This window comes from Ochlerotatus camptorhynchus, unplaced genomic scaffold, assembly GCF_037179485.1.
Source record: "Ochlerotatus camptorhynchus isolate MF236.1 unplaced genomic scaffold, CSIRO-AGI_Acam_v1.1 ptg000639l, whole genome shotgun sequence".
Taxonomy (NCBI): Eukaryota; Metazoa; Arthropoda; class Insecta; order Diptera; family Culicidae; genus Ochlerotatus; species Ochlerotatus camptorhynchus.
Window position 1 is genome coordinate 182,375 of NW_027041118.1, and position 13,564 is coordinate 195,938.

Sequence of the window (13,564 nt, forward strand, 5' to 3'; positions counted from 1 at the left end):
GTTCGGATCGGGTAAGGGGTATATTTGGGTACGGGTAGTATCGAGGGGCACGCAAAAACATCAACTACGGCACAGGAAGTAGCCGTAATTAAATTAATTCCATTAATTACAGGGGTCAGGTCGGGTTCGGGTTCTTGAAATTTGTATGAATTGGGTACGGGTTTGGTTCGGGTATACAAATGTCTATATCTGACCATCTTTATGGGATTGTTTGTTCATGTGATGTATTGTTATTGATAAATAAAGGAAATGCTTAAAATATTCACATTTATTCATCATTTCATAACAGTTGGTAACAACAAAATTTCAGCTCAATGCAACTCAACATACTTCGTCTATCAAATTTTCTTTTCCTCATTTTACGAACTCTGTAAGTTTTAATTTTGAAGAGCAAAAATCTTTTAACAAGCTTGAATTTGATATCATGGCAATTCTGAATTTGCAGCGGCAGCGACATCAATGTCTTTTGTGCCTGAAGGATTACACTTCTGTTAGTTGATGCCTTGTCAGTGAAATTTTCTTTGAAAATTGAGTCCATACACGTAAAGAAATAAAATATTTCTTTCAAAACATAGGCATGAGGCCTTCCTCTTGCTTTTGCTAGTAAACATGAGAATTTGCCATAAATTTTATCAAACGGAATCGCAGTTATACAATCTTGTATACAGTAGGAGCATGAAGTGCTGTTCTTTCTTATGCATCCCATTAGATATCCTGCAATGTGAAATAAGGCGTTAGTTTCGGCATTATTCAAATTTAGAAGGATCTGTTTCGCCATAGTTGATATTTCAGCTTTCGAAAAATCAAGAGTTTCTTCCAGGATCGCTGTAAATTGCGTTGAAGAAGGTTGCTCTGCGTTGTTCAAGTGATCCATAAATCCTGACAAATATTCTCTGTCGTACATGTTGTAAAAAGAGTTTATGACGACTACCGGTTCTGAATCCTCTTCAGTGATCATCTTTTTTATCTCCAATAGCAACCCATTCAGGCACCACAGCAGAAAAGTTCGCGTAGTTATGATCCAGAAGAGCCGGCGAAGAGTAGAGGGGACGGGATTTATAAAAGTCCAACAACCGATCGCTCTCTTCCGGTTCGTCCTCAAGAGGTAGCAAGAAAGCTTCAATCGACGGAACGGCATCTTTTTTTTTCGTTTTATTCCCATTTTTATCGACGCGGAAGCAGTCCTCTAAGAAATGGGCCAGCAAATAATTAAAAAAGATCATAGCAACATTGATAAAATGCAAAACACTTGTACCGTCAACACTTACGCTACAGACTCGCGAGCTTGGTTTAATTTCGCCGGTTTCGGAATCCATCCAACAGAACTTAATCCATTGGGATCTTGTGATATAATCAGTAGGAAAGCGCAAAAAACCCAATCCAGGATAATTCCTGCTGTTCCGGCCGCAGTATTTCACCTGACATTTCATTTTGGCTGATTCACTACGAGTCTCTACAAGTAATTTTTCAACTCCAACTTTACACAAGCATTAAGTCATCCGACGGTAACACGTAAACAACAGAGACACGAAAAACCGAAACCACTCATTATGGGAACAAATTACTTGATAATTTTTATTTGCCAAGAATTTTCTTGCGTAATATTGTGATTGATTTATTAGATTTTGTGTGTAGTATTTGCTTCTCCCTCCCAGCTCATCATTATATTTCGATAGCAAAATTCTCACTTTGTTACGATTGTATCAATTTTCAATCATTACCACGTTAAACGCAACAGAAACGCTTGAGAATACAAGGACACATCCAAGCTGGGCTTGTAATATGTTTTGCTTTCGAGCGAACGAGTCTCCAATATCACCAACGGTATCAGTAAGATGCATTGTTTACAATAGCAGATACGTCTCTTTGAAAAAGTAATTGAAAATTGATGATTTGTGAATCTGTTGCTCAACATTATCTTAATAAGCATAGAAGTATACTTCGAAAAACGCAACGTATTGAAATCATTGCTTTGTAATAAAATATGCCGTCTTCCTTGGCCAACACTGCACGCATTCTATTCAAAAATTACGTTGGAATAATGATTACTTTCCTACTTTATAAAGAAGGTATTTGTTAACGCCACCGAAATCGCAAACTGAAGCTGCCAGAGCTGAGTGATGACGATGAGTAATGACATCACTTCGTGTTTTGATTTGCACAGTCCCCTCACTGGTGTGGGTTCTTACATGCATGGGATGTTGGTGTGCGTGTTTTCTTTCAATGCTGCAGTTTAACGTTGTGTCGTCACAAACCTATTGGCGCTGTTATCTGTCTCTATAAATTCCAAAGAGTGAAGGGAGTCTGCGGAAATCGTAGTAGAAATTATAATATTCTTCTCCTTCTTTCCTTTATTTAACGTCGGTCTCTGTTCCGCAATCTAGTGCCAATCACCGACGGAAATCGATTGCCATCCATTAACGGCAATCGAATGTGCAGGAAGGCAGCTTCCACACCTGCGTAGGATATCGCACCCATTCAACAACACACATGGGCCGGGACCAACGGCTTTACTTCCCTTCCGAAGGAAGACGTGACCAGAGATTTTTATGCCTCAGAAAAATCCCACCGACCTCGGCTGGGATTGAACTCAGACCCATTGGGGTGTTAGCAAGCAGTCACGCTTACCACTAAACCACCGGCGCCGGCTAAATTATAATATTAGCGTAGTTCAAATCTAGTTTGCTTCACACAGTGCAGTTGTTTAATAAGAAAGGCGAACATCAACAACTCGTCCTAGAATTTCACCATATTGCTTTACGGATAAACTTTCTATTTTTTTAGTAAGGAAAGATAACCTTTGAGTAGGACGTCAATACAATTCAAATAAATTATTAATTGATTTAGATGCCGATGACATTCTGACATGACGATCGAATATTTCGTTCCGGAGATATGACCAGAAACTAACTCCCTCACTCACTTAAGAATCCTGAGCACCACTAGTGCATAATAATACCAACGCAGTAGTAAGATTATAGATATAAGAGTTATCTGGGTTATCGATTTAGTGAGTTGATTTAGACATGGATCATACATAACAGAATCTTCTATCTATATATATATATAAATGAATTTCTGTCTGTCTGTCTGTCTGTCTGACCCTTATAGACTCGGAAACTACTGAACCGATCGGCGTTAAAAATTTTTATGCAGGGGTTTTTGGGGCAGGGAAAAGATTCTTATGATTCTTATGCTCCCATACAAATGAAACAGAAATTTCTGCATAACTCGAGAACTAATCAAGCAAATGGAACCAAATTTGGCATATGGAGGTCATAGGGGGTAGCCCCTTAGATAAGAGGGTCCCTGGATTCTAGAAAGTTCATCAATCGTCTATTTACCATCCTTTCCACGATTTTGGAGGCACAGCATGTGAGGAAGATCGGCCTGAAATCACTAGCTTGTCTGCCTGGCTTTCCTTGCTTGAGGATCGGGACCACGAGACTGTGCTTCCAATCCTGAGGCAGGGAGTTGTGCAGCCACTCCTGGTTGATTAGATCTAGAAGCTTGCGTCTTCCTTCTGGTGGTAGATTCCGGAGCAAAAGATAGCCCACCTCGTCCGGGCCCGCAGAATTGCATTTAGCCTTTGATAAGGCTAGTGCGAGCTCGTTCATCTGGAAGGGTTCGTTTATTTCCGGCACAATTGTTTCCTCTGGAATTGGCATGCTGGCTATGGGGGGTGTCGAAGCAACTTTTTTCCTACGGAAGCGTTCTTCGTAGCCTTCTATGGCTGATGGAGAGGTAAAGTATTCTCCAAGCACATCGGCAATAGTATCTGAATCGCGGGTAAATCCTCCTTCATATTTAAGTGCGATTCCCCGGTTTTTTCTCTTCCCACTTAAAGCATTAACCTTTCCCCACAGATCAGCTGCCGATTGGTTTGGGCTGATTTCGTTGAGAAAGTTCTCCCAACTTTGGGCCTTCGCTTCTCGTATAGTTTGTCGACATTCGTTCCTTTTTGCACGGTAGTGAGCCAAAGCAACCTCCTTGTCGGGGTGGTTTTTATTTAATCGCTTGGCGGCACCGTCAACACGCCTTTCGTCCAGGACACGGTACAAACACGTACTTCGCCACACTTGTCCAAGCCCTTGATGACGCTACCTCGAGCGGACACCACGTCGAACTGGCAGCTTTAGACGTGGCAAAAGCTTATAATAGAGCTTGGATGCCAGATGTCATCCGACAAATGGCTGATTGACTATATGGAAAGCTAACGCCATTGCGGAAGGTTGTTACTTACGCTAATCCGGTGTTATTTTTGAGTTTTTTTGAAAGTGAAATTTTCTAACGAAACTTTTTCTCGTGAATTGTTAAAACAATAAGTGCTTCCAAAAACAGAAACTAACAGAAAAAGAAACGTGATCAAGTTCCTACAAGATGGCTGCAGTCGGCGGGGGTACTGAGCCCCCCGACAAGCAAGATCCAAGGAAAGATGGCGAAAGCAAAATGGACGACAACCAACACCAACACGAGCATGAGTCATACCTGTACACTGCAGATGATGAAGCACCATACAGAATCTACATCGAGATCCAGGAAAAATCAAGAACGATTAACAAATTTTCAGTTGGACAATTATTGAGGAAACTGCCACGTTATCGCAACTACATCGAGGAAATGAAGTATTTGGGAAGAAAGAAGATTATTGTATTTGTCAGTTCGTGGATGCAAGCCAACTTACTGGTTGGAGAACAAATGCTACGCGATCGAGGATACCACGCGTATGTTCCACGCCATCTGGTGTGCATAAAAGGAGTTGTGAGCGGAGTAGATCCAGAAATCGACATAGAAGACATCAAACAGGAGATCGGAAGTGGTGGTGGTGGATATCTACAGAATGAATTGTTGGGTAATTGAAAAAAGCAGAAAGGAAGCGTCAAATCGAGTCAGTGTTACGTTCAGAGCGAGAAACCTGCCGGAGAAAATCAAGTTATTTGGAATCACAGCAAAGGTGCAGCCTTTCATACGACGGACGGAAATGTGCAATAACTGCCATCGCTACGGACATAAGCAGGACAACTGCAAATCCAGGAAAAGGTGTGAAAAATGTTCACAGGTACACGACGAAGAATCAAACCAATGTAAGAATGAGGTCAAATGCCTGCATTGCCGCAGCTCCAATCACCGCAGTACAGATCCGGAATGTCCGGCACGTGAACGTGAAGCAGGAATCAAGAGATTGATGGCAAAACAAAACCTAACGTACGTGGAAGCAAGGGAACTAGTACCAACGATCCTATCAAGTAACAAATACGAACTGTTAGCGAACGCTGACGAATACCCTACCATCCCGGAAAGTTTCGCAAAAATGACAGCTGGAAATTATGTGCACAAGCAAAACAGCAACAGAAACAAAACAACACGCAGCAACGGAGTACAGAATCAGGAATATCAAGGTCACAGCCATACGATTGTAAAGAGGAAGAAAACAGAGCACAGTACGACCAACAGCAGAAATATGGAGGCGAGCTCTTTGTCTAGCTCCGTGGTTTATCCAACAACAAGTAAACCATCAGACACAATTTGCGGAACCGGATTGAACAATCCTTACGCTACCACGAGTGCAGAAAAATGTCAATCGACAAAAAAGCGAAAGAATATGCACAGGAGGCTGCGTATCGGAACGTGCAAGGAGAACTCATGACTTTCTACACGGCACTGCTTCAGATCCCTGATGTTACCGAGGAGACGAAAGAAAGAATCAAAGAATGTTCAAAAAAATATTTACATTTTGACCAAGTCATAAATTGAAATTTCGTTGACAGCTGGATGTCTAATTAATGTCATATAGATTGATTTTTTGTTATTATTTTTTTTATTTTGTTTACAGAAATGGCTCAGTTCAAGTTTTTACAGTGCAACATACAAAGCTTGAGTAAAAATAAAGATGAATTACAACGAGTTTTGGGGGTTGGTGACTATTCAGCAGCCTTCATCTCAGAAACATGGACCAATCCAGATTTAGAAGATACAAGTAAGTACAAAATTTACCGATACCACAGATTTTTAAAATCTAGACCAGATAATTACGGAGGATGTGCAATATTTCTTAAAGACACCTTAGGATATAATATAGTTGATTTACCCACTACTTCGAACTCTATGCAAACAATAGCAATTAAAATCTACGCGTTGGATATGGTTCTTGTTTCAGTTTATATAGCTCCGCCTATAACTAAAACAGAGTTAGAATCAGATCTAAGCAATATATTCCACTTTTTAAAGCAGTTTAATAAAACCATTATTGCAGGGAGTTTCAATGCCCATCATATTGCATGGGGTAATGACACCAGTAATGCAAAAGGAAAGATTGTAATGGATATCATAAATGATTATAATACAATTTTACTCAATGATGGTTCAAAAACTTTTGTCCCGATTCAAATAGGTAGAAACCCTACATAAATAGACCTCACTCTTTGCACACCAAACCTAGTCACTGACTTCACATGGAGAGCCCTTGACTATAGTATAGGAAGCCATCATCTGTTAATCGAAATAGAATTCAATAATGGTACTCCTGAAAAAACTAAAATAGTCTACAACTATAAGAAAATAAGACAAGATTTAAAGCAAATTGAAATGGCAAACTGTCAAGGTATTGAAGATTTTAAAAACAAGTTTCAGATATCCATAGAAAAAATGTATTGAAAAATAAATACATTCCCAAACACTGGTGGTCAGAAGAACTTAGCAAAGCATGGGAAGATAAGAAAGTCGCAAGAAGTTCTTTTAATAAAAAATCATCGGTCGAAAACCTTATAATTTTCAAGAAAAAAGAAGCAATTTTCAACAAATTAAAAAAGAAGCGAAAAATAACAGTTTTGAAAGTTTTGTGGTAGAAATTAATCCTTCGATGAATTCTAGCGAACTATGTTTGAAAATTGGCAGGTTAACTGGTAAAAGAAAACGAAACCAAACTAACAATATATTATACGAAGATGAAAAAATGGCGGACAATTTCTTAGATAAACATTTTGGCGTAAATGAATCACACTTTAATATTGATTCAAACTTCAGTATAAACTATGCTTTGTTTGATTTAGAAAAGTTTAATGACATCTTATATAAAAAAAAAGAAAAATAGTTCTCCAGGTGAAGACTTGATATCTTACTCAATGTTAAAAGATCTAAGAACTAATATTAAAATTGGTCTAGTTACACAGTTGAATAAAATTTGGAAAGACTGTTATCTTCCAATGACATTGAAAACAATTAAAATAGTCGCAATACCAAAACCAGGTAAAGACCAAGCCACAATGGAAGGTAAAAGACCGATTTCATTAGTCCCTATATTTACAAAATTAATAAACTCTGCAGTTTTACATAAACTAGTTCAACATTTAGAAACTAATCAGTTAATTCCGGACACATCTTTTGGTTTTCGTAAAGGCACCTCAACTGTAACGTGTTTAAACTATGTAATAAATTCCGTGAAAAACAACAAAAGAGACAAAATGTTAACAGCAATAGTCTTCATTGACCTATCTAATGCATTAAACGCAGTTAAAACCGACATCTTAGAGGCAATTTTGCATAATTTTAAAATTCCAGAAGAAATCTCGTCATGGATTGTTCAATTTCTAAGAAACAGAAAAATTATTTTCAAAACAAAAAACCAAAGTTTGTCCCGTTTTATATCAAATGGCTTACCGCAGGGAGATGTTTTATCCCCCACTTTGTTTAACATATATACTGCATCTTTGCATAGCATTGCTAGTTCGGATACCTGCTTAGTGCAATATGCCGATGATTTCGGTTTAATAATCAAAAAAAAAAAAATCTGGAAGAGTTAAATAAAAAAGTCCAGGAAAAAACAAACATAAAGGGTGATACGGTCAAAATTTGGTCAATATCAACTTGACGTATTTCTTTCAATTTTGCATTTAAAAAACCTGAACACCCCTCATTTTGAAGGTGTGTGTGTGTAGAATGTTGCTCCTATTTTGATTTTGGAATTCACTCTTCAGTTGTCAAAATGCCGTCCAAGCAAGAAGAGCAGCGTATCAAAATTTTGCTCGCGCATCGCGAAAATCCGAGCTACTCGCACGCAAAGTTGGCAAAATCGCTAAAAGTTGCCAAATCAACCGTTACAAATGTAATTAAAGTGTTTGGGGAACGTTTGTCGACAGCCAGAAAGTCTGGATCGGGGGGAAATCGAAAACCGGAAGCCGCTGAGACGACAAAGAGAGTTGCCGGTAGTTTCAAGCGAAACCCTAACCTCTCTCTCCGAGATGCCGCAAATAAGCTGGGTGTATCGTCTACAACCGTGCATCGAGCCAAAAAACGAGCCGGACTATCAAATTACAAGAAGGTAGTGACTCCAAATCGCGATGATAAACAAAATACGACGGCCAAAGCGCGATCCCGGAGGCTTTACACGACGATGCTGACGAAGTTTGACTGCGTGGTAATGGACGACGAAACCTACGTCAAAGCCGACTACAAGCAGCTTCCGGGACAGGAGTTTTATACGGCAAAAGGAAGGGGAAAGGTAGCAGATGTTTTCAAGCACATGAAACTGTCAAAGTTCGCAAAGAAATATCTGGTTTGGCAAGCCATCTGTACCTGTGGCTTGAAAAGCAGCATTTTCATAGCTTCCGGGACTGTCAACCAAGAAATTTACGTGAAAGAGTGTTTGAATAAACGTCTGCTGCCTTTCCTGAAGAAACACGGTTGTTCCGTACTGTTTTGGCCGGATTTGGCATCTTGCCATTACGGTAAAAAGGCCATGGAGTGGTACGCCGCCAACAACGTGCAGGTGGTTCCCAAGGACAAGAACCCTCCCAACACGCCAGAGCTCCGCCCAATTGAGAAATACTGGGCTATTGTCAAGCGGAACCTAAAGAAGACCAAAAAAACTGCTAAGGGCGAGCAGCAGTTCAAGGCAAACTGGCTTGCTGCGGCGAAGAAGGTGGACAAGGTGGCTGTACAAAATCTGATGGCAGGGGTCAAGCGTAAGGCCCGGCAATTCGGATTTGGAAAAGCGGAAGCCTAACTGAATATTTTTCCTGAATTTTATACTAATTGAACTTGAAAAAGAAATTTAATTTGATTTTTTAAATAAACGATTTCACCGATTTACACGCGTTTTCCCTTGACCAAATTTTGACCGTATCACCCTTTACTAATAGAAAATTTAAATAAACTAAATTTTAGCGTTAACGCGCAAAAAACTAAAATAATCCTATTCCAGAGCAGTAACAATAGATTATCCGTAAAAACTGATAGCCAAGAGATAGAAACAGTTAATTCACACGTTTACTTAGGAATAACATTAGACCGATATTTGAGCTTCGGTATACACATAAAAAATACAAAACAAAAAATAGTGGATCGTCTTAACATGATAAAAGTAATAAACAGTGTAAAAACTGGTGCACATCCGGAAACCATGATAACCATATATAAATCAATATTCAGAAGTGTACTTGAATATGGATCAACGATTTACAATAACGCTAGCAAAACCAATAAACAGATACTCAAAACAATAAATAATCAATGCTTACGTAAAATTACAGGATTTACTAAAACCACCCCAATCAATTCTCTCCTGCAAAGAAATAGCCAGGTACATTCATACTCAAAACCCAATTGCTGACCAGTTAAAACGTGTAGATGTAAATGAAAGTACCGATTTAACCTACCTGGAGTCAATATACATAGATGAACATAATACTTTTAATAAAATTTCACCTCTTATGAATGTACAAAATAGAAATATTCAACTCAGCATAGAATCAGTTTTACCTGGAGTTACCTCTGCTAAAATGAATACAAATCCAATTAAACTCAAACAGATAACGTTGGGATTATTGAATGGGATATATAAAAATAAACCTGCAATGCTTACAGACGCTTCTAAAGATAGTTCAATTTGTGGCATAGGAATATATAATTCAAACAACAAACAAAGATACTCTTATAAACTGGATAACGAAACTTGCATTACTACAGCTGAAATAATTACAATAGATACAGCCTTAACCATAATAGAAAAAAAATCTAATTTCAAATGCAGTTATATACACAGACTCAAAATCAGCGTGTCAAATAATAGAAACAGGATCACATAGTAACAAGATTCCTGAATTAATAAATCAAATAGTTACCAAAGCTTATGAATGGAAAACAATTATTCAATGGGTGCCAAGTCACGTAAATATTCTAGGGAACGAGATTGCAGACAGATTAGCTAAACAAGGATTAACTGAGAAAAGAACCATATCCAATTGCATTTTATTAAAAGATGCTTTTGTAATTTTTAAAAATAAAATGCACAATAAAACAAATCTGTGGTATCGGGAATATTCTGATTCAAAGGGAAAAACATTTTTCAACTTTCAACAAAAAATCGAAAACGTATCTTGGTTTTACAATAAAAATTTGAACAACTACCAGATAAGGCTGCTGAATAGATTGCTAACTGGTCACGACTGGTCAAAAGTTTGGAAGGCTAAAATGAAGCTAATTGACGACGAAAATTGTGAAACTTGTGATGAGCCTGAAAATGGTGAGCATATTGTGTTGCACTGTTGTAGATTTGGACGAATACGAGCAAAATATTCATTCGATAATAGATTCCGTACTTTAATTGAATTATTCAACAGCAGAGATTTGAATTTTTACGTCGAAGTTTGTAACTTTCTAGGAGAAATTAAAATGGACATTTAGTCGTTTTTTCTTTTTTCTTAACAATTTTTTGATTCGATTTTGAAACGTCGGTGACTCCAGGGGTGTGTACGGTTGGTTTGGAGACTACTGGGTAATCCGAACACCAACGACACCTGTCTTTTGGAGCTAAATACCCATGCGTGAACCAAATACGCTACGAAGAGATAAATCAATAGGGCTTTATAGTCGTTGTCACTTTGCCCTTTCCCAGGAGCTGTCAAATGATAGCTCAAATAGAGAAGAAGAAGAAGAAGAAATGGCTGATTGGGGCCTTGGCGGGCACCTGATGCATTTCGTGAAGAATTTCTTGGCAAATCGCACCTTTAAGGTACTTCTGGGAAACCACCGTTCCGCAACATTCCGAGAGGAGACTGGCGTACCACAGGGTTTGGTTATCGCAGTCACCCTTTTCTTAATTTGTATGAATGGAGTTTTCGTTAACCTTCCTAAGGAAATTTACATTTTTGTGTACGCTGACGACATTATCCTCCTGATCACTCACAAAACCATAAAGGCACTATGTAGAAAGATGGGCGCTGCCACAAGGCCAGTCTCCCTGTGGACATCACTGACTGGCTTCCAACTCTCAGCCGAAAAATGCAACCTAGTGCACATCTGCTCTCACCATCATGCCGTCCTTAACACTCCCATCTGTATCAATGGTACAGCTATTCCCATCAGGAGGTCAGCCTGTATCCTCGGAGTTCGAATTGACCGATATTTGACCTTTTCTGCCCACTTCGACGAAGTCAAGAACGCCTGCAAGACACGTCTTAATCTGCTACGATCCATCGCAGGTCGACACCCAGACAGTAACCGGCCCATTCGGCTTCGAGTTGCTAGAACAATTTTAGAATCACGTCTCCTTTATGGAATCGAAGTTACCTGTCTCGCTCGCGAACAATTTATTACGAAACTAGTCTCTACATACCACCAAGCTATCCGTATCTCATCCGGCCTACTACCATCCACGCCTGCAATTGCAGCTTGCGTGGAAAGTTGAGCATCTGCAACCGATCAATCAGCTTCGAGGAGAAGACAGCTGGCTCAGATGAAGGAGTTTTCCTCCTTACCGAGGCCAAACAACTCCTTTCAGCCACCGCCAATCTGGAGCTCCCCCCGGTGTCTAGCATACATTGGTGTGGAACCAGAGATTAGAACCTGCCCGGGCCCATTCTCGACTTGGCGATAAAGAAGAAGTTCAAGGCAGGATCCAACTCTACGGCACTTGTGAGATCCGTCGTGGAACTCCAGAGAACCAGATACTGCAACCACACTATCCGTTGGCATCGGCATCACGGGCCCCCCAAATGTCCGTACTTCATCGACTTCCAGACCAGTACACTATATTTTCGGCAGAAGCGGTATCTGCTTTTATTGCTGCTCTACCACTCCCTCAAACAAGCCGATTGCCGTATTTAGGGACTCCGCAAGTGTAGTTTTAGCCCTCAACTCAGACTCTATCAAGTACTCATGGATCCAAGCCATTCAGTGATATGCCCCCAGCAACACTACATTTGTATGGATTCCGGGCCACTGCGGCATTCGTCCCAACAAACAATTCAAAGTCACAAATAAGCATACACATTGAATAAATGCTGTATAACAGTGTACAATGCTGAATAAAACAGGATGTCGAATTATGTGCTGAAAAAAGCTCATTTAGATCGATAGATGCGCCTTTATTCCGCCGTTGGCTCTGATATGATTAATTTCCTTATTAAAAGCTTTATAAGCGTTGACTGTCTTCCTGATTCAGAACCAGAAGTTTGATCTAATAAAAAACTGAATAAGTGTAATTCGCACATACATTGTCGCTTTAATACGACTGTTTTCAATTGATTTAATAAAATGCTTTATTAAACGTCTTATAAATGTTTTCCAGCTCCATTATTAGATTTCATTACATTGCTTTACAATATTGCTGTATAAAGGTGAATACAGTCAGCAAAATAGCTCTTATACCACCCAACAAACAATTCAGAGTCACAAATAAGCATATATATTGAATAAATGCTGTACAACAGTGTACAATGCTGAATAAGAAGAGTTGTCGAATTATGTGCTGAAAAAGCTCATTGAGATCGATAGATACACATTTATTCCACTGTTTGCTCTGATCCGATTAATTTACTTATTAAAAGCTGTAAAAGTGTTAAATGTCTTTCCAATTCAACGCCAGAAATTTGATATAATAACAAACTGAATAAGTGTAATTTGTACATACATTGATACTTTAATTGTTTTCAATTGATTCAATAAGATGCTTTATTAGACGTCTAATAAATGTTTTCCAGCTCCAGTATTAGATTTCCTTGCATTACCCCTTACAATATTGCTGAATAAAGGTGAATACAGTCAGCATAATTGCTTTTATACCACTTAATCGCATGCCTTGTAAATGCTTTAGAAACGACGTATAAGATTCATTATTCCACAACATTGGTTCAATCTAACTAAAAGACGAAATCAGTAGAGTAGTGGTTACCATTTCCGCTTTCCAAGTAGAAGGTCATGAGTTCAATTCCAAGCTCAATTTTTTTTATTTGTTTTCTACGCCTAATTAATTTAAATTGGAATCATCGATCACATGACTCACGACAATGAATGCATTGATCTAAAATTAAAATATAACCGAGCACCCTTTCTTTCGACTTGGAGAGGTGAAGAGGCAACATTGGTCTCATTTAAAACAACGATGAATGAATGCATCATTCCCACAGGGCCTTGAAGGAGCTAGTTATTGAGTTGCCCATATGATGAATTCTAGGATAGCTCAGATGACAAGGCAGCAGGTGATCGGAAGGTACATGGTTCGAATCCCATGCAGCGACATGTATAAGTATTTAATAAATTTTCTAATATCTGTGTGATGCGAGCCACG

General features: G+C 39.0%; 2 protein-coding genes across 2 annotated transcripts in view; one reads left to right on the top strand and one right to left on the bottom strand.

The window, feature by feature from the left end:
• The window catches only part of Atac3 (Ada2a-containing complex component 3), a 215,746-nt gene that overhangs the window by 151,658 nt on the left and 50,524 nt on the right, over nucleotides 1-13,564 (bottom strand). The window lies entirely within an intron of this gene.
• LOC135714313 (uncharacterized) lies at nucleotides 5,119-5,754 on the top strand. The gene is made up of 2 exons (XM_065237650.1): nucleotides 5,119-5,478; nucleotides 5,520-5,754. The coding sequence occupies exons 1-2, from the start codon at nucleotides 5,186-5,188 to the stop codon at nucleotides 5,752-5,754; spliced, it is 528 nt and encodes a 175-aa protein (XP_065093722.1). The 5' UTR covers nucleotides 5,119-5,185.

Excerpts from the sequence above, each read along its gene's own strand:
- LOC135714313 (XM_065237650.1), top strand. The coding sequence starts at position 5,186 with ATGGCAAAACAAAACCTAACGTACGTGGAAGCAAGGGAACTAGTACCA. Across the intron at positions 5,479-5,519 it reads AATATGGAGGCGAGCTCTTT|ACACAATTTGCGGAACCGGA; the intron begins GTCTAGCTCCGT and ends GTAAACCATCAG.